Source organism: Tauraco erythrolophus, chromosome 14 (genome assembly GCF_009769465.1).
Source record: "Tauraco erythrolophus isolate bTauEry1 chromosome 14, bTauEry1.pri, whole genome shotgun sequence".
Lineage (NCBI taxonomy): Eukaryota > Metazoa > Chordata > Aves > Musophagiformes > Musophagidae > Tauraco > Tauraco erythrolophus.
This window is the reverse complement of record NC_141478.1, coordinates 474,100-492,479: the sequence shown is the minus strand read 5'-3', so window position 1 is coordinate 492,479 and position 18,380 is coordinate 474,100. Positions and strand designations below refer to the sequence as shown.

Here is an 18,380-nt window from a genome sequence, read left to right as displayed (position 1 = left end):
CATGAAAATTCCTTCCAGGCAGAGTCACGGTTTCCCTGCCAGGGGAAGTGGAGGCAGAGTCCACCGGAGCAGAGCACAGCTGGCCCGGCCAGAGGAGAAGCAGAGGAAGGGGCCCCGAGCCAGCCTGGAGGCTGGTGGCCAGATGGAGCCGTGGCAGAGCCAGGGCTGCAGGGCACCCGGCTTGAGGAGCCCTGCTGCCCAGGGACCTCGCTGCCGTGCCCACCCCGACCCCCAGGCCCAGCCCTGCTCCCCCAGGCCACGGGGGCACACCGGCCCCAGCCCCACAGCCTCCACGTGCCCCCAGCCACGGGGTTCGCAGTTGCCCTGTCAGAGTGGAGCAGGGATGCTCTGCGGCAGAGAGAAGGCAGGAAGGCTGGCGGGAGGGCAGCGGGCACCAGAAGGTCGCAGGGGGTGACGTGCCTCCAAAGACACGGAGCAGGGGCCAGCAGTGTCGAAACCCAAGCGGGGCCATCCCGCTCCCCCCTGCCCGCTCCGGAGAGGTGCAGCCAGGGACCCTGCACCGGACCGACGCTGCAGCAACCCCAGCCCTCCCCGGCTGCGGTCCAGGGCCCCGTTCCCCCCCCATGCAGCAGCCTGGGCACCGTGGGAGCTGCGCAGAGCCCCCCAGCCCCCTCCCCGTGCTCCCCGCAGCGCCAGGCCAGCAGCACCCACAGCAGACACAGGTTAACATGGTGGTTTATTAGGACACAGGGACACGCTCCAGGAGGCCCCAGCTTGGCCCCCACCCTACAAGCTGCTCTCCTCCCTGGCAGCTTCTGGCACCAGTTTGCCCAGCAGGTACCACCCGCACTGGCCCCAGCTCCAGAGCCCACAGCAGCTCCGATGAGCAACCCTGGCCAGGCTGGTACCAACCCCAGCCCGGGGTGCCAGACGCAGTGAGCAGGACCAGGGCGGGTGCAGGGATGGCGGGCAGGGGACAGCCCAGCCCGGGGAGGATGGAGGAGATGACAGCCTACGGCTCCTCAGGGAACCATCAGCTACAAGTGCATTTTTACAACCAGGAATCTCCCAAGAAGTGGTGGGAGAGGCAGGACCCGGCTCTCCCTTCCCACGGCAAGGAGAGAGGTTGTGCATCGACGGGGAGGGAGGGGGAGAAGGGCCACCCGTGCTGTTGGGAGGCCAGAACCGAGCCCAAGGCCAAGGTGATGGACAGATATGCAGCACCTCCCCATTCCCACTGAGCCCCATCACCGCTCCCTCCCATCGCCCACCAACCCAGGGCCCCGGGCCCAGCGTGTGCCGCACGGGCAGAGACCGGAGGGGCAGGGGGAGCCCAGTGGAGCCCAGTTCCTCTCGCCAGCCAGCGCTCGCGGGCAGCCCCCCCGCCGCGGGACGCTCACATGAACTGCGACAGGTTGGGCACTTTGATGTTGATGTCTCCGATGTTGATGTTGCGAGGGATGTCCGGCAGGTTGATGTTCTTCACGGCCGAGACGGCGCGGGAAGGAGCAGCCGAGAGCCCTCCCTGCCGACGGGAGGGACTGGTGACCACTGCCCCCCCACCCCACAGCCCCGCTGAGCCCCGTGCTGAGCTGCAGGAGCACCCGGAATGGAGCCATGCCCCGTGCTGCCCTGCCCTCGCCGAGCCCCAGGGCGCAGCCACGTCCCCCCACGCGCGGCTTGGCACAGCCACAGCCGGGCAGCAGCCCCCACACCCCCCTCCCACCCCACTGACAACCCGGCCCTAGTGGGAGCACAGGGAGCAGCACAGGGAGCAGCACAGGCAGCGCGGTGCTTCCCCGGGACCGGAGCACAGCTCATCACAGAATCACAGAATGGTTTGGGTTGGAAGGGACCTCCAAGACCATCCAGTTCCAATGCCCCTGCCATGGGCAGGGACACCCTCCACTACACCACGTTGCCCAAAGCCTCATCCAACCTGGCCTTGAACACTGCCAGGGATGGGGCAGCCACAGCTTCTCTGGGCAACCTGTGCCAGTGCCTCACCACCCTCAGAGGGAAGAATTTCTTCCTCAGATCCCATTGAAATCTCCCCTCTTTCAGTTTAAAGCCATTGCCCCGTGTCCTGTCACTGCACACCCCTGTCCAAAGCCCCTCTCCAGCTTTCCTGTAGTACTGGAAAGTACTACCTGAAGAAAATACCTTCAGGTACTGGAAGGTGCTGGAAGGTCTCCCCGGAGCCTTCTCTTCTCCAGGCTGAACAGCCCCAACTCTCCCAGCCTGTCTCCAGAGCAGAGGTGCTCCAGCCCTCACATCATCTCCGTGGCCTCCTCTGGACCTGCTCCAACAGCTCCATGTCCTTCTGATGTTGGGGCCCCCAGAGCTGAACGCAGCACTGCAGGGGGGTCTCAGGAGAGCAGAGCAGAGGGGCAGAATCCCCCTCCCCAACCTGCTGGCCACGCTGCTTTGGATGCAGCCCAGGACACGTTTCGCTTTCTGGGCTGCCAGCGCGCGTTGCTGGCTCAGGTTGAGCTTCTCATCAACCAGCACCCCCAAGTCCTTCTCCTCAGGGCTGCTCTCAATCCATTCTCCGCCCAGCCTGTACTTGTGCTTGGGATTGCCCCGACCCACGTGCAAGACCTTGCACTTGGCCTTGTTGAACTTCATGAGGTTCTCACAGGTCCACCTCTCCAGCCTGTCAAGGTCCCTCTGGATGGCATACCTTCCCTCCAGCATGTCCACAACACCACAGAGCTTGGTGTCATCTGCAAACTTGCTGAGGGTGCACTCGATCCCACTGTCCATGTCTCCAACAAAGATGTTAAACAGCACTGGCCCCAGTACTGATCCCTGAGGAACACCACTCGTCACCGGCCTCCACTTGGACATTGAACCGTTGACCACAACTCTGAGTGTGACCATCCAGCCAATTCCTTATCCATCGAGTGGTCCATCCATCAAATCCATGTCTCTCCAGTTTAGAGACAAGGATGTCGTGTGGGACAGTGTCAAATGCTTTGGATAAGTCCAGGTAGACGATGTCAGTTGCTCTTCCCCTATCCATTAATGCCGTAACCTCATCATAGAAGGCCACCAAATTAGTCAGGCAGGATTTTCCCTTAGTGAAGCCATGTTGGCTGTCACCAATCACCTCCTTATTGTCTATGTGCCTTAGCACAGTCGCCAGGAGGATCTGCTCCATGATCTTGTCGGGCACAGAGGTGAGACTGACTGGCCTGTAGTTCCCTGGGTCTTTTTTCCCTTTTTAAAGATGGGGGCTGTGTTTCCCCTTTTCCAGTCAGTGGGAACTTCGCCAAACTGCCACAACTTCTGAAATATGATGGACAGTGGCTTAGCAACTTCATCTGCCCGTTCCCTCCGGACCCATGGATGCACCTCATCAGGTCCACCCTCAGGACTGGTCCACCTTCAGGTTCTTTAGATGGTCTCAAACCTGATCTTCTCCTACATTGAGCAGTTCTTCATTCTCCCAGTCCCTGCCTTTGCCTTCAGTGACTTGGGCTGTGCAGCTGGAGCTCTTGCCAGTGAAGACTGAGGCAAAGAAGTCGTTGAGAACCTCAGCCTTCTCCATATCCCGGGTAGCCAGGTCCCCCGTTTCCTTCCAGAGAGGGCCTACGTTTTCCCTAGATCTCTTTTTATCACTGCCATATCTTTAGAAGTTTTTCTTGTTGCCCTTGATGTCTCTGGCCAGATTTAACTCTATCAGGGCTTTAGCTTTCCTAACCTGATCTCTGGTTGCTCAGACAATTTCTTTGTATTCTTCCCAGGCTACCTGTCCTTGCTTCCACACTCTGCAGGCCTCCTTTTTGTGTGTGAATTGGTCCAGGAGCTCCTTGTTCATCCATGGTCTTCCTACCTGACTTCCTCTTTGTTGGGAGGCACTGCTCCGGAGCTTGGAGGCGGTAATCCTTGAATATTAACCAGCTTTCTTGTGCCACTCTTCCCTCCAGGGCCTCATCCCATTGTACTCTACCAAGGAGATCCCTGAAGAGGCCAAATTCTGCTCTCCTGAAATCCAGGCTCTCCTGAGCTTGCTGAGCACCCTCCTTGCCTCCCTAAGAATCTTGAACTCCACCATTTCATGGTCACTGCAGCCAAGGCTGCCCTTGAGCGTCACCTTCCCCACCAGCCCCTCCTTGTTGGTGAGAACAAGGTCCAGCAAAGCACCTCTCTTCGTCGGTTCCTCTACCATTTGGAGAAGGAACTTATCATCAACACATTCCAGGAACTTCATCTTCATGATGAGAGCGCAAACTGGGGCAATAAACCTTTCACTACGTCAGGTTATCAGCCTGGATGGAGCAGCCATTTCCACGCTTGGGCTGCTCCCTACACTCCTAAACAGCACGGAGCGCAGCTGGGGAGGGATGTGCCCTCTTTCCAAGCACTCAGGCAGGCAAGGACTGGGGATACTGGGCATACTGGGGATATTGGGGATAATGGGAACACCCCACATGCACCAGCTCCAGACCCCGCAGGCTGCTCCCCCACCCCGGAGTACATCAGCCTCCGGCGGGGCAGAGCTGCAGCGTTGCCACTCACCTCTGCCTTCTCCAGCTTGCCCTGGGCCTCCACCTGCGCCACGATCTCGTTCATGTTGGTCTCCAGCACCATGCCGCCGATCACCACCTCCTGCAAGATGTGGTGAACCTGCGAGGGAAGGGGAGAGGAGGGGAGGGAAGGCTGTGAACCCAGCCCGGCTCACGGACCAGCCGGGAGCAGCGGCGGCCGCAGTGCCCGCAGGCTGGCATGGAAGCACGTTGGGGCTGGCATTTCCCGGAGAGATGCAAACCCAGCCCCATCCTCCCCGCAGCCCACACAGCCCGTGTCACAACGGGCATCAGTCCCCACCCCAGAGTGCTCCAGAGAGGAGCCCACGGGGCAGCGGGGACCCCAGGGCCTCCTGGAGCCACCGGGCAGAACGCTTCTTCCCAGGACCAGTTTCTTCTCCTTGTAAAGCTGGGCCAGAGCCCAACTTCTCAGCTTTTCTTAGGAAAGACAGGACTGTGACACACGCACATGAAAGCTGCCAAGAGAGCCTACTCCCTTCCCCAGGGTCCGCCTGGGGCCAAGGATGAAGCAGAGTGGTCTCCAGCTGCTCCCCCTGCCAGCCCCTGCCGGGAAGGGCCGGCGACATCCCCCGGCGGGACAAAGGGGCCATTGTGGTTTGCGACCCAGGAAAACACCAGCAGCCCCGGGGTGGCAGCTGGGTCACGCTGGGCGGCTGCAGCACCCACACCCCGCTTCGGCCGGGCCGCCCCGCGCAGCGCAGCCTGCCCTGCTCCGTCAGCAGCTCCCAGCAACCACCCAGCACCGATAATGAATTTACGGGTCTCTGGTAACTTCCGTGAAATAGGCTATTACTGGAAGATGGATAAATTATTGCATCGTTTTATGGCTTCACGAGGGCAGTTTGCGGTTGTAAACGCGGCGTGGAACATGCTGTCAGGGCGATGCTGTGAAAAATAAAGCACGCCAGAGAAGCTGCTAGAAGGGGGAGACCCAGCTTCGGGCCACCGGGCAAGCCCTGGGTGACGCAGCCCCTTCCCGGGACGCCCGCAGCACTGGAAGCGCCATCCCACAGCGCGGCCTCGGCTCAGCCCAGCCCCTGCCAGCACCGCTGCGGCCGGTGCCAGCAGCTCCCCACAACAGGAGAGCATCTGGGCTGCAGAAACGTTGTTCCTTCAAGATCTGGCTTCAGCCCAAGTTGGACCAAAACCAACGGAGCAGAAATCCCAAGCAAGCTTTGTTTTCCAAATCGAAACACAGCACTTCCTGAACAAACCGTGTCCTCTCCAGGACCTCACAGCTGCTCAGCAAAACTCACGTTCTCTTCCAAGGTACAAAGCACAAGCAGGAGCCGGGCAAGAGCCTCCTCTGAGCCTCCCCACAGCTTCGTGGCTCCAGCCTCCCCTTGCGAAAGAGGGATCTCTGCAGCTCTGAGGCTGCTGCTTCCAAGCTGACAGCCTAAAAGCACGAGTGCCACTGGTGCCTGGGAACCACAGAGCCCACAGCCCCTTCCAGCTGCCCGCTGCCGGAGCAGGGACCCAAACCCTGCAGCAGCTCTCACTGCACGGCCCCTGCGCCGCACACGCAGCGCGAGGCGCATCTCGAGGCAGTAACAGAGAATCACGGGATCTGCCCAAATCCCAGCCAGAACCTGCTGCGCTGGGAACGTTTGCAGCCAAAGTCTCTGCTCGACAAATTGGCACTTTCCCGTTGATGTTGGCCTCGTTTCTCTCCTGTCCTACTCAGGAACTCACAAACTCCGCAGCCCACCTCCCGGAGCGGGGGGCCGCCCCGCGCCCCGTGCAGCTCCTGACAGACTGACGCTGCGGATGGAGGGCTCCGTGGGAGCGCTGGGGTGGCATCGCAGCCGCAGAGAGCCCTTCCCGGGCACTCGAGGGGCAAGACCCAGGGACCAGCAGGACATGCCTGCCTATTCCCAGCGCCCCTAACGCCACCCATCTACAATCAAGCTCTTGGAAGCGCAGGCACTCAACATCAACACATCTGAGAAACAAATACAGGCCAAAGACAGAAAGAGAGACGAGAGGATAGTGGCCAAGGACTGAAGTCAAGGCTGGGAAGCAGCGGGAGCACAGGACGGGAAGTAAACGAGCCCGACTGGTAGGAGAGCCTCGGGGTGGCCCAGCCCAGGGTCCCCCCTGCCCGAAACCCTCATGACTCCCGTCTCCTTTGAACCCTTTGCCTGGCAGGAGAGCCCAGAGGAAGGGCGCTCCGTGCTCCTCCTGCAAAACACACAAACAGGGGAATCTCTTCTGCCCGTGGGCCGTGGATTGAGTGTAAAGCTGCCGGGTCTTGGTCACGCCACAAAAATCAGTGACTGGGAGCGCATCCTCCCCCAGCCGCGTCCAGAGGCGACCTGCGTGACTGCCGTCACTTCTCCCGCAGGAACCCCCTCCTTCCTTCTGACTTCTGACTTCCTCTCCTTTTGCTTGCTTTGATAAGAACAGTTTTGCTGACAAGATAATCAACGTAACATTGCTGAAAGTTTACAGCAGGCAAATTATGAAATCAAAGTCTTACCTAACCAGTTGCTAGTACGTTCAGCTGATCCAGATCGCTGCCTTAGAAGATTTGCCAACTCCACTTCTCTGCCAGAGTTCTTCAGTTGGAATCGCCAACAGAAAGGGAACGTTTTACACCTTACTGATTTTTTGCCCCTCCTCTTTTTTGTTGGCACGTGTGTTGGTTTCAGCTGGGGTAGAGTTAATTTTCTTCCCAGTAGCTGGTGTGGGGCTGTGTTTTGGACTGGTGCAGAACACAGCACTGATAACACAGAGATGTTTCGGTTACGGCTGAGCAGTGCTTACACAGCACCACGGCTCTTCTGCCTCTCACCCCACCCACCCCGAGTAGGCTGGGGGGGCACGATAAGCTGGGAGGGGACACAGCCGGGACAGCTGACCCCAACTGACCCAGGGGATATTCCGCACCGTATGACGTCGTACTCAGCAATAAAGTAAGGGGAGAGGTTGGGGTGGGTGTGCTGCTGCTCAGGCACTGGCTGGGCATCAGTCGGTTCACAGTAGCTGCTTTCATTTGCATCACTTGTCCTTCGTGGGTTTTATTTCTCTCTCTGTTATTTTCCTTTTCATTACTACTACTATTGTTATTATTACTTTATTTCAATTATTAAACTGTTCTTAACTCACAAGTTTTCTTGCTTTTACCCTTCCGATTCTCTTCCCCCCACCCCAGGGTGGGGGAGCGAGCAAGCGGCTGTGCGGTGCGTAGCTGCCGGTGGGGGTTAAACCACGACAGCACGTTTTGTCTTCAACAAAGCAAGAACATCCTTATCGCCAGCAACGGGAGCGCAGCGCACAGGACGGCTGAGCCTCCCTTTCCTCTAAGCACAGTCCCAGTGATCTTCAGCCCCATCTATGGAGATGACCAAAGCGGATCCGTTTCTGCCCAGAAACTCTGTCCAGCTGAAGAGGAAGCATTACAGGCTGTGGCTCAAACAGAAGTTTACCAAACATTCTGTATTCCAAACATTCCCATTGCTCCTTACCCTTTTTTTTTCCCCCGCGGCTCCAGTGAAATGCTAACAACATTCCTAACAGGTTCCGCAGTACAGCCAGCAGAGGCGAAATGCCCCTGCGCAATGCCCAGCTCCATCGGCGCCAGCCCGTGCCACGGACCAAGAGCAAAGCTCCAGCGCGGATCCCCGTCACTCGACCGCACAGTTACCCGGCGTCGGTGGCAATCACCAGCCCACAGCCACCCCGCCATCGCCGCGCTGCGGCAGGGAGGGCGGCCTCAACACAGCCGTGCACCGGCAGCGGGGCGAGCGCTGGGAGCCGAAAGCTGGCTTACCCACGGCGGGCTCCCAACAGAGCCCGGCAGCACCGACCTCTTGGAGGACACGACATGAGTGGCTTAAGAAGACCCTACACTGACAACTTCCCCACCCAGGATTTCAATCTCTCCCCAAAAAGTGACCCCTAACATATCAACGGCCTCTCCTGAGAGACTCCAGAGCTCAAGGCTGGGACGGCTCCTGCCCGTGGAGCACAGGGCTCCGGGGGGAACGACGGCGCCGGCCCAGGGAGCACACAGAGCCCACAACCCACCTTGTCCATGTGGAAGATGAGGTCCAGCTCACAGACATTCTCAAAGCACTTGTCCAGTGTCTCCACGAACACCTGAGGGGGCAGGAAGGGCAGGTCAGTACAGAAGACCACTCACCACCGCGAGATGTTTCCGACACAGCCCCAGCACCTGCGGGCAAAAAAGTCACAGCCCCAACCAGAAACTGAGACCACTCACTGAGCAGGGACAAAGCCCTCGCTGCAGTCCCATCTCCCTTCGATGGCAGCAAAATGCCTGTTCCCAGGGCAAAGGCAGGCAGCCCCAGCGCCGGGGGCTGCCCGGGACCCCCAGTACCAGCCGGAGGCAGCATGAGTTCAGCGGATTGCCACGCAGGCACCGGGGCCATTCCTTGCCACACCACAGAAACCAGACAGAGAATTCCAGACCTGCCTAGGAGAGCGTTTGCCTTGGCAAGGGGCTGTGGCTGGAATGAGAGCCTGGCCCTGGCCAGGCAGCTATGGAAGGAGGGCACAGTAGATCCAACCCAGGCAGCCCGGAGGGCTCCTCCGGCCCCGGACAGGCTCCATCCCAGCAGCGGTGCGTACCCACTCGCTGCTGCCTTCAGGTGCTGCCCGCACCCCAGAACCTCTCATTGCAGGAATGTGATCCCAGCCTCAGCTCAAGGGGCCCAGCACAAGGTCAAGGGCACCGAGACACAGGACTTGGCCATGCCAGGGGAAATCCCAGATGTTGATGTCGCCATCCGCCGCAGCGCTGGGGCGACGGCTGGCTGCCGTGCCCGGGGCAGGGCTGCAGCCACCAGAACAGCCTGAAAGGGGCCGAGTTACGGGAACTGCGTGATCGCAGAGTGGGTGACCCGAGCAGGGCAGGCGGCTCCTGCCACCTCCTGTGCCCACGCCATCACACCTGTCGTTAGTCGGATTTTACAAGGTCCCTTTTACAAGTGCACAGTGTTTGAACACACTTTTAAAAACACACTTGTAGTTTTGGGCCCCTCCCTACAAGAAAGACATGGAGGTGCTGGAGCGTGTCCAAAGACGGGCAAGGAAGCTGGTGGAGGATCTGGAGCGTGAGTCTTACAAGGAGCAGATGAGGGCACTGGGGTTGTTTAGCCTGGAGAAAAGGAGGCTCAGGAAGACCTTATCACTCTCTACAACTACGTGAAAGGCGGTTGTAGCGAGGTGGGGATTGGTCTCTTTTCCCAAGTAACAAGTGATGGGACAAAAGGAAACGGCCTCGAGTTGCCCCGGGGGAGGTTTAGATTGGATAGCAGGAAAAATTTCTTCACCGGAAGGGTTGTCAAGCACTGGAACAGGCTGCCCTGGGAAGTGGTGGAGTCACCATCCCTCAAGGTATTTAAAAACCACGTAGGAGTGTGGCGCTTAAGGACACAACTTAGTGGGGACTTGGCAGTGCTACGTTAACAGTTGGACTCAATGATCTTAAGGGTCTTTTCCAACCTAAATGATTCTATTGTTTAAAGAAACTAATTCAGATTTACTTCCCCCACTGCTTCCAGGTGGAGGAGCCGTGTATCAGCTAACGCACGTGCAGCTCCCCTTCCCCATCGCAGCCCCCTGAACAGCTTCTCAGTCGCTTCCAGAAGGTCCAGCACAGAGATGCCACCGACACAGAGCGCACCTGAAAGGTGTCGGGGCCGGGCTGCCCTCGGGCAGCAAACCTGAGTGCAGCGAGACCGACCTGGATGAGGTCCAAGATGCCCAGCTCGCTCTCCGAGGAGTCCACGCAGAAGACGAAGTACAGCGTGGCGTAGTGGCGGTAGATCAGCTTGTAGTCCGAGCCGCCAAACAGGCTGCGGAGACACGGGCAGAGGCGAAGGGCTTCAGGAGGGGGACGCAGCCCAGGTGCTGCCCGGGCCAAGGGGACGGCCTGGCACAGACCCCCCTCGCCGGAGGGCAGAGCGTTACCTGCCGCACTCCAGGAAGTTGCAGATGTGGTCGTCCCGCTTCAGGACCAGGTGGAAAATCTCTCGGATAATCTGCTGCTGGACCTCCTCCGCCTGCGAGGAGGCGAGAGCAAGCACCCATGGGCCGTGTGCCCGGCTCTCCTCTGCTGCCCCGAGCGATGCCCCGAGCTGGCAGCTCCGGGCGAGGGGCAGGGCAGCCCCGCCAGCCCCGGCACCGCGGGAGAGGCCGCGGGGGGACCCCGAGGGACCAGGCAGGGCCCGGGGCTGAGGCAGCCGGGGCTCCCCAGCCCCACCATGCCCCCCTCACCGCCCAGCCCAGCCCCGCTGAGCCCCCAGCCCCGCACCGGGCTCGGGCACCCCCCGCGCCCCCGGCAGCCGCGGGCCCCGCACCAGGTGCTGGTAGAAGCGGACGAGCCGCGGCTTGCCGTGGTTGTTGAACACCAGGATGGCGTTGATCATCCCGGCGGCTGGACGGGCCGGGCCGGGCCGGGAGCGGGAGCGGAACCGGGGCCGCAGCGGCCGCAGCCTCCCCGCAGGAAACCCCTCGCCCGCCCCGGAAACGCGGCGGCAGCGCGGAGCGGGGCGGCGCTCCGGCCCGGCCGCCGGTAGGCTGACCCCGGGCGGCCCCGCGGGGACCCTGCGCCCCCCGAGCAGCCGGGGCCCGGCCTCGGCCCCCCGCGCAGTGCCGGGGCTCGGGGACCGGCTGCTCCGGTGGAGCGGGCTCAGGGGGAACGCTCGGAGCCCCCTCTCCGGCGATGCCCGGGCTGGGGCGCAGCCGCTCTGCCGCTGCCAAGGCCGGCCGGGGGCTTGCCGGGGTCGGGCTGCTGGACCGAGGCCTTCCCCGGGACAGCGACAGCCGCCGGGGCAGACCGGGGAGGGGGCGGCCGTCCCTCGCGGCCCGCGCTGGGGGGGAGCACAGGAGGGCCCGGAGCCGCGCGGCCCGCGCCGGGAACGCGCTGCCGGGGCCCGCACCGGCTCCGCCACCGGCCCCGCCGCCCGCTCCCCGCCCGCGCCGCCAGGGGGCGCGGCAGCCCCGGAGCGACGGGAGCGGCGCGGCGCCGGGGCGGAGCGCGCGCAGGGGGTGTGGCTGCCCGGCGGGGCGGAGCTCGGCGGCAGGCCACGCCCCCTCTTAAAGAGCCAGCGGGCCTGGGGGCCGCGTTTGGGGAAGATTTGAATCCTTCAAAAACCAGTGGGGCAGACCCAACGAGCTGGGTGAAGGGTTGGGAGAAAACTTTTCCCGGTGTCATTTCCGCACAGGAGGTACCATGAAGAAAGAAACCCCAAAAGCAGTTAGTGCGCGATGGCTCTGAATCCATGTGCCTGCCTTCCAGAGGAAGTTAAAAATCCACGAATTCCCCGCCTTATTAACCTGTAAAGCGAGCTGGATAACGGCCACAGCAGCCTTAGTTATAGGACCCATGTTTAGATAAGGGCCTGCAAATGGGAGAAATACAGCCACGACCACGTGCCACCCGGACCGGGGTGAGCCAGACCACATGGCAACACTGGCAAAACTCAGGGCACTCAGGAGCTGTTATTCCTCTTGCTCTCGATGCCCTCGTGCCCCACGTTGGGCACCAGAGTCTGTCTCGGTTTGAAAAGACAGGGGTCTGCGAAGGAAGGCAGGAGCCTCAGCCAATCAGCATGAGGAGACATGAGGCTGAGGTACTTCAGCCAATCAGGATGAGGAGACACAAGGCTGAGTTACCTCAGCCAATCAGGATAAGGAGACACAAGGCTGAGCTACCTCAGCCAATCAGCATGAGGAGACATGAGGCTGAGCTACCTCAGCCAATCAGCATGAGGAGACACGAGGTTGAGCTGCCTCAGCCAATCAGGATGAGGAAACACGAGGCTGCAGCCGCCTCAGCCAATCAGTGAGGAGATGCCGTGGCTTTAGGCCGATCCGGCAGCTCAGCCCCGCTCAGCCGCTCTCTCGCTGCTTCCCAGGGACGTGGGGAGGAGAAAAATGTAATAAAAGGGCTGGGGGTGGGGACAGGGACAGAGGGAGCCCCCCCCGACCACGAGCCCGGGCAGAACAGACGCAGTTTGCGGAGAGCAAAACAGTTTATTAACAGCTGCTTAAAAAGGGCAAAGGGAAACATCCAATCAGGATGAGGAGACATGAGGCTGCAGCTGCCTCAGCCAATCATAGATTCATAGATTTCTAGGTTGGAAAAGACCTTAGAAATCATCCAGTCCAACCGTCCCTAATCCCCATTAAACCATATCCCTAAGCAGTTCATCCACCCTATTCTTAAACACATCCAGGGATGGGGACTCAGCCACCTCCCTGGGCAGCCTATGCCAGTGGCTGACAGCCCTTTCAGAGAAGAAATACTTCCGAACATCCAACCTGAACCCCCCCTGACTAAGCTTATACCCATTTCCTCTTGTTCTATCACCCATCACTAATAGTAAAGAGCCCTTCCCCCACCTCCCCACCATCCCTTCTCAAGTATTTGTAGGCTGTAATCAGGTCTCCCCTCAGCCTCCTCTTCTCCAGGCTAAACAGCCCCAACTCCCTCAGCTGCTCCCCATAAGTTTTATTTTCCAGCCCCTTGACCAGTTTAGTCGCCCTTCTCTGGACTCGCTCCAGGAGCTCAATATCTCTCTTAAAGCGAGGGGCCCAAAAGTGGGCACAATATGCCAGGTGCGGCCTCACCAGTGCCGAGTACAGGGGCAGGATCACTTCCCTGGGCCATTCTGCGAGTCTGGGATGAGCAGACACGAGGCTGCAGCCGCCTCAGCCAATCAGCATGAGGAGACACGAGGCTGCAGCCGCCTCAGCCAATCAGCATGAGGAGACACGAGGCTGGAGCCGCCTCAGCCAATCAGGATGAGGAGACATGAGGCTGCAGCTGCCTCAGCCAATCAGCATGAGGAGACACGAGGCTGCAGCCGCCTCAGCCAATCAGCATGAGGAGACACGAGGCTGTCTCGGTTTGCCAAGACCGGGCTCTGCTAAGGGAGGCAGGAGCCTCCCTAGAAATGGGAAATGTAACCCCCCTCCCTCTGAATTACCAAAATTCCGAAATTAAGGGGCTCTCAGGCAAAGCTGTGGCAGCGGGAATAACAGCTCTTTGCTGGGGAGATTAAAGAGAAGGGACAAAAAAATACAAATGCACCAGTACACAAACCCCACTGGCAGGAGCAGTTTTTTTCCTTCTCCGCTGGGTTCCCGGAGGAAGGCTGGGCCCATCTGCGGCACTGCTGGCACTTCGGAGGAGGCCCGCGCCCTTCAGCAGGATCGGTGCTCCAGCGGAGCCACGTCTGCCGTGCCAGGAGGGCTGCAGCCACCGTTGGATCGGGCTGTGCCAGCACCCTGACCAGCAGGGGGGCAGGGCGTGTTCCGACTCTGCCAGTGGGGTTTGTGTACTGGTGCATTTGTATTTGTTTTGTCCCTTCTCTTTAATCTCCCCAGTAAAGAGCTGTTATTCCCGCTGCCACAGCTTTGCCTGAGAGCCCCTTAATTTCGGAATTTCGGTAATTCGGAGGGAGGGGGGTTACATTTCCCATTTCTAGGGAGGCTCCTGCCTCCCTTAGCAGAGCCCGGTCTTGGCAAACCGAGACAGCCTCGTGTCTCCTCATGCTGATTGGCTGAGGCAGCTCCAGCCTCATGTCTCCTCATCCTGATTGGCTGAGGCGGCTCCAGCCTCATGTCTCCTCATGCTGATTGGCTGAGGCGGCTCCAGCCTCATGTCTCCTCATGCTGATTGGCTGAGGCAGCTGCAGCCTCGTGTCTCCTCACCCCAGACTCGCAGAATGGCCCAGGCTGGGAGGGACCCCAGAGATCATCGAATCCAACCCCCCGCCACGGCAGGGACGCCTCTCAACTAGACCAGGCTGCTCCGGGCTCCATCCAGCCGGGCCTTGAACACCCCAGGGAGGGGCATCCACAGTGTCTCCGGGCAATTTATCCCAAAGTCTCAGCACCCTCGTACTGAAGAATTTCTCCCTAAGATCCAATCTAAACCTGTTCTCCTTCAACCCAAACCCATTTCCCCGTGTCCCATCAGCGGACACTCTTGTACAAAGTCCCTCCCAGCCTTCCTGCAGGTCCCTTCAGGCACTGGAAGGCAGCTGTTAGGGCCCCCTGAAGTCTTCTCTCTCCACGGCTGAACAATCCCGGCTCCCGCAGCCCGTCCTCGTAGCAGAGGTGCTGCAGCCCCTGGGTCATCTCTGTGGCCTCCTCTGCACACGCCCCAGCAGGTCTGTGTCTCTCTCACGGTGGGGGCACCAGAGCTGGACGCAGCGTTCGAGGGGGGGCTCAGGAGAGCGGAGCAAAGGGGCAGGATCGCCTCTCTCGGCCTGCTGCCCACGCGGCTCCTGACACAGCCCAGGCCCCGGCCTCTCGCGGGTCCAGCCAATCGCCTCTGGCAGATCCGATCATCCTGATTGGCTGAGGCGGCTGCAGCCTCGTGTCTCCTCATCCTGATTGGCTGAGGCGGCTCAGCCTCACGGCGCTCGCAGCCTTTCCGCGCGCCGCGGTCGCACGGGCGGAAAGTTCTGCGGCCGGGCCGGGCTGAGGTGGAAGGAGCGAGTGTGGCGTGAGCCAAAGGCCGGCGGGAGCCGGGCGGGAGCCGGGATCTCCCGTGCCCCGGTGCCGGCGGTGCCCACGTGCTGCTGCCGCGGGGGGGCGGCCCGGGCACAGGCGCGGGAGGTTTAAAGGGCCCCGAGGAGCGCAGCGACCCGGAGCGGGCAAACAGGGGCGCGGCGGTTCGTGCGGGCAGAGCGTGGAGCCCGGTCGGGAGTCCCTGACTCTCGTGGTGGTCACTGGGCACAAAGCGAAGGCTGCCCCCAGCCCGGGGCCAGCCGTGACCGACGCAGCCTCCCAGACGGCCCCCGCTGGGTGCGCGCTGCCACCCGGGTGAGCTGCAGAAGTCACTTGTGGGAGCTGTGCCAGGGTGGAGGAGCTCCTTTGCCTGGTGAGGAGCTCAGGGGGGAGGTGAACAGGCTGAGGGCCATCAGGGAGTGCGAGGGGGACATTGACCAAGGGACCAGCATCCTGTGCTCCCTCCCGCAGACCCAACAGGCACCACAGCTGCTCTGACTGAGGAGCCCCCACCCTCTCCCTGCCTGGCCAGGAAGAGGAATCCAGGTGGGAATGAGCAATGGCAGCAGGTCCCTGCCCGGCGTGGCAAACCTGCCCCCTCTGCTCCCACATCTACCTCCCAGGGTCCGTTACACAACAGATATGAAGCTCTGCAAGTGGAACCGACCCCCAGGGAGGATGACGATGCACACATGCTAGTATCCTTCCCAAGGTCCACACATACCATGAAGAAATCCTCAGTTAAGGAGAAAAGGTGGGTGATTGTTTTAGGCGACTCCCTTTTGAGGGCTGTGGAGGGCCCGATTTGTAGACCTGACCCTTTACATAGGGAGGTCTGCTCCCTTCCTGGGGCAACAGTCAGGGATGTGACAAAAAAACTCCCGTCTATAGTCAGGCCCACAGATTACTATCCTCTTCTTATTTTCCAAGTTGGTAATGATGACTGTATGAAAAGAAACATCCGGACAATTAAGAGGGATCTCAGGGTTCTGGGAAGAATGGGATCGTTGGGCTGAGGCCAATGGCATGAGCTTTAATAAGGCCAAGTGCAGAGTCCTTCACTTGGGGTATAAAAACCCCAAGCATCCCTATAGGCTCGGGGAAGAGTGGCTGGAGAGCTGCCTGGCGGAGAAGGACCTGGGGGTGTTGGTTGACTACCGGCTTGATATGAGCCAGCAGTGTGCCCAGGTGGCCAAAAAGCCAATGGGATACTGGCGTGTATCAAGAATAGTGTGACCAGCAGGAACAGGGAAGTGATCCTGCCCCTGTACTCGGCACTGGTGAGGCCGCACCTGGAATATTGTGCCCAGTTTTGGGCCCCTCGCTTTAAGAGAGATATTGAGCTCCTGGAGCGAGTCCAGAGAAGGGCGACTAAACTGGTCAAGGGGCTGGAAAATAAAACTTATGAGGAGCGGCTGAGGGAGTTGGGGCTGTTTAGCCTGGAGAAGAGGAGGCTGAGGGGAGACCTGATTACAGCCTACAAATACTTGAGAAGGGGTGGTGGGGAGGTGGGGGAAGGGCTCTTTACATTAGTGATGGGTGATAGAACAAGAGGAAATGGGTATAAGCTTAGTCAGGGAAGGTTCAGGTTGGATGTTCGGAAGTATTTCTTTTCTGAAAGGGTTGTCAGCCACTGGCATAGGCTGCCCAGGGAGGTGGCTGAGTCCCCATCCCTGGATGTGTTTAAGAATAGGGTGGATGAACTGCTTAGGGATATGGTTTAATGGGGATTAGGGACGGTTGGACTGGATGATTTCTAAGGTCTTTTCCAACCTAGAAATCTATGAATCTATGATTGGCTGAGGCAGCTGCAGCCTCATGTCTCCTCATTCTGATTGGCTGAGGCGGCTCCAGCCTCGTGTCTCCTCATGCTGATTGGCTGAGGCAGCTGCAGCCTCGTGTCTCCTCACCCCAGACTCGCAGAATGGCCCAGGCTGGGAGGGACCACAGAGATCATCGAATCCAACCCCCCGCCATGGCAGGGACGCCTCTCAACTAGACCAGGCTGCTCCGGGCTCCGTCCAGCCGGGCCTTGAACACCCCAGGGAGGGGCATCCACAGCCTCTCTGGGCAATTTATCCCAAAGTCTCAGCACCCTCGTACTGAAGAATTTCTCCCTAAGATCCAATCTAAACCTGTTCTCCTTCAACCAAACCCATTTCCCCGTGTCCCATCAGCGGACGCTCTTGTACAAAGTCCCTCCCAGCCTTCCTGCAGGTCCCTTCAGGCACTGGAAGGCAGCTGTTAGGGCCCCCCGAAGTCTTCTCTCTCCACGGCTGAACAATCCCAGCTCCCGCAGCCCGTCCTCGTAGCAGAGGTGCTGCAGCCCCTGGGTCATCTCTGTGGCCTCCTCTGCACACGCCCCAGCAGGTCTGTGTCTCTCACGGTGGGGGCACCAGAGCTGGACGCAGCGTTCGAGGGGGGGTCTCAGGAGAGCGGAGCAAAGGGGCAGGATCGCCTCTCTCGGCCTGCTGCCCACGCGGCTCCTGACACAGCCCAGGCCCCGGCCTCTCGCGGGTCCAGCCAATCACCTCTGGCAGATCCGATCATCCTGATTGGCTGAGGCGGCTGCTGCCTCGTGTCTCCTCATCCCGATTGGCTGAGGCGGCTGCAGCCTCATTTCTCCTCATGCTGATTGGCTGAGGCAGCTACAGCCTCATTTCTCCTCATCCTGATTGGCTGAGGTGGCTGCTGCCTCATTTCTCCTCATGCTGATTGGCTGAGGCGGCTGCAGCCTCATTTCTCCTCATGCTGATTGGCTGAGGCAGCTGCAGCCTGCTGTCTCCACGTCCCGATTGGCTGAGCGGGCCGGGGGGCTGCTCCCCACCTCTGCCGCCCCGGCTCCCTCTGACTGTGGCCGCGGCGCCCGTGCAGCCCAGTCCTGCCACGTGCGCTTGGGCGTCCCCACGCTGATGCCAGGCGCTCCGTGTCCCGCCGGGTGCGCTCCGGGCACGCACCACGGCCGGGGCATCCGCGGGAACTTAGGAAAGCGAATCCCCTTCAGCCCCGTTTCTGGTCCTTTAGTCCTTGCGAGTATCGGCGGTGGCGAACTCGGTCCTCCACAGAGCCGCCGGGGTGAGGCGGGATGGCGACACGGGGAGGGAAACGCCCGTTTCGGTGAACGTTGGCATCAGGCGGGTCTCGGGCCGTGCTCCTGGACAGCAGCAGTAACGCGACGGGCTGCTCGGCGAGCCCTCCGACGCGCCGTCGGGAGCCCTAGGCACAGGCACTGGCACCTCTAACAGGTTGGCGGAATCAGTTCTCACCCAAGAACACAAAAAACGCCCACTGAAAACGGGACATGCATCTGCCAGACAAAGGATGGCGTTTTCAGACAAACTCCTTGCTGTCATTAGTCGGCCCGGCTCCACCTGC

At 60.4% G+C, this 18,380-nt stretch overlaps 1 protein-coding gene across 3 annotated transcripts; it reads right to left on the bottom strand.

Moving 5' to 3' along the window:
- Positions 1–680: 680 nt before the first annotated feature.
- On the bottom strand, positions 681–10,935 carry AP3S2 (adaptor related protein complex 3 subunit sigma 2). 3 transcript variants are annotated; one of them, XM_086620034.1, is made up of 7 exons: positions 10,841–10,935; positions 10,452–10,543; positions 10,225–10,336; positions 8,544–8,615; positions 6,104–6,106; positions 4,486–4,593; positions 681–1,486 (listed from the first exon to the last, which is right to left on the bottom strand). In XM_086620034.1, the coding sequence occupies exons 1-7, from the start codon at positions 10,907–10,909 to the stop codon at positions 1,358–1,360; spliced, it is 585 nt and encodes a 194-aa protein (XP_086476160.1). In that variant the 5' UTR covers positions 10,910–10,935; the 3' UTR covers positions 681–1,357. The 3 variants fall into 3 exon arrangements, with proteins under 3 accessions (XP_086476160.1, XP_086476158.1, XP_086476159.1); XM_086620032.1 differs by lacking the exon at positions 6,104–6,106 and having other exon boundaries at positions 10,793–10,935; XM_086620033.1 differs by lacking the exon at positions 6,104–6,106.
- Positions 10,936–18,380: the final 7,445 nt, after the last annotated feature.

What these genes read in the sequence shown, in the direction of transcription:
- AP3S2 (XM_086620032.1), bottom strand. Translation starts at nt 10,909, where the DNA reads ATGATCAACGCCATCCTGGTGTTCAACAACCACGGCAAGCCGCGGCTC. An exon ending in GGGGGGTGCCCGAGCCCGGT is followed by an intron (nt 10,544 to 10,792) that starts GCGGGGCTGGGG and finishes GCCTCCTCGCAG; the next exon opens with GCGGAGGAGGTCCAGCAGCA. An exon ending in GCATCTTGGACCTCATCCAG is followed by an intron (nt 8,616 to 10,224) that starts GTCGGTCTCGCT and finishes CTGCCCCCTCAG; the next exon opens with GTGTTCGTGGAGACACTGGA.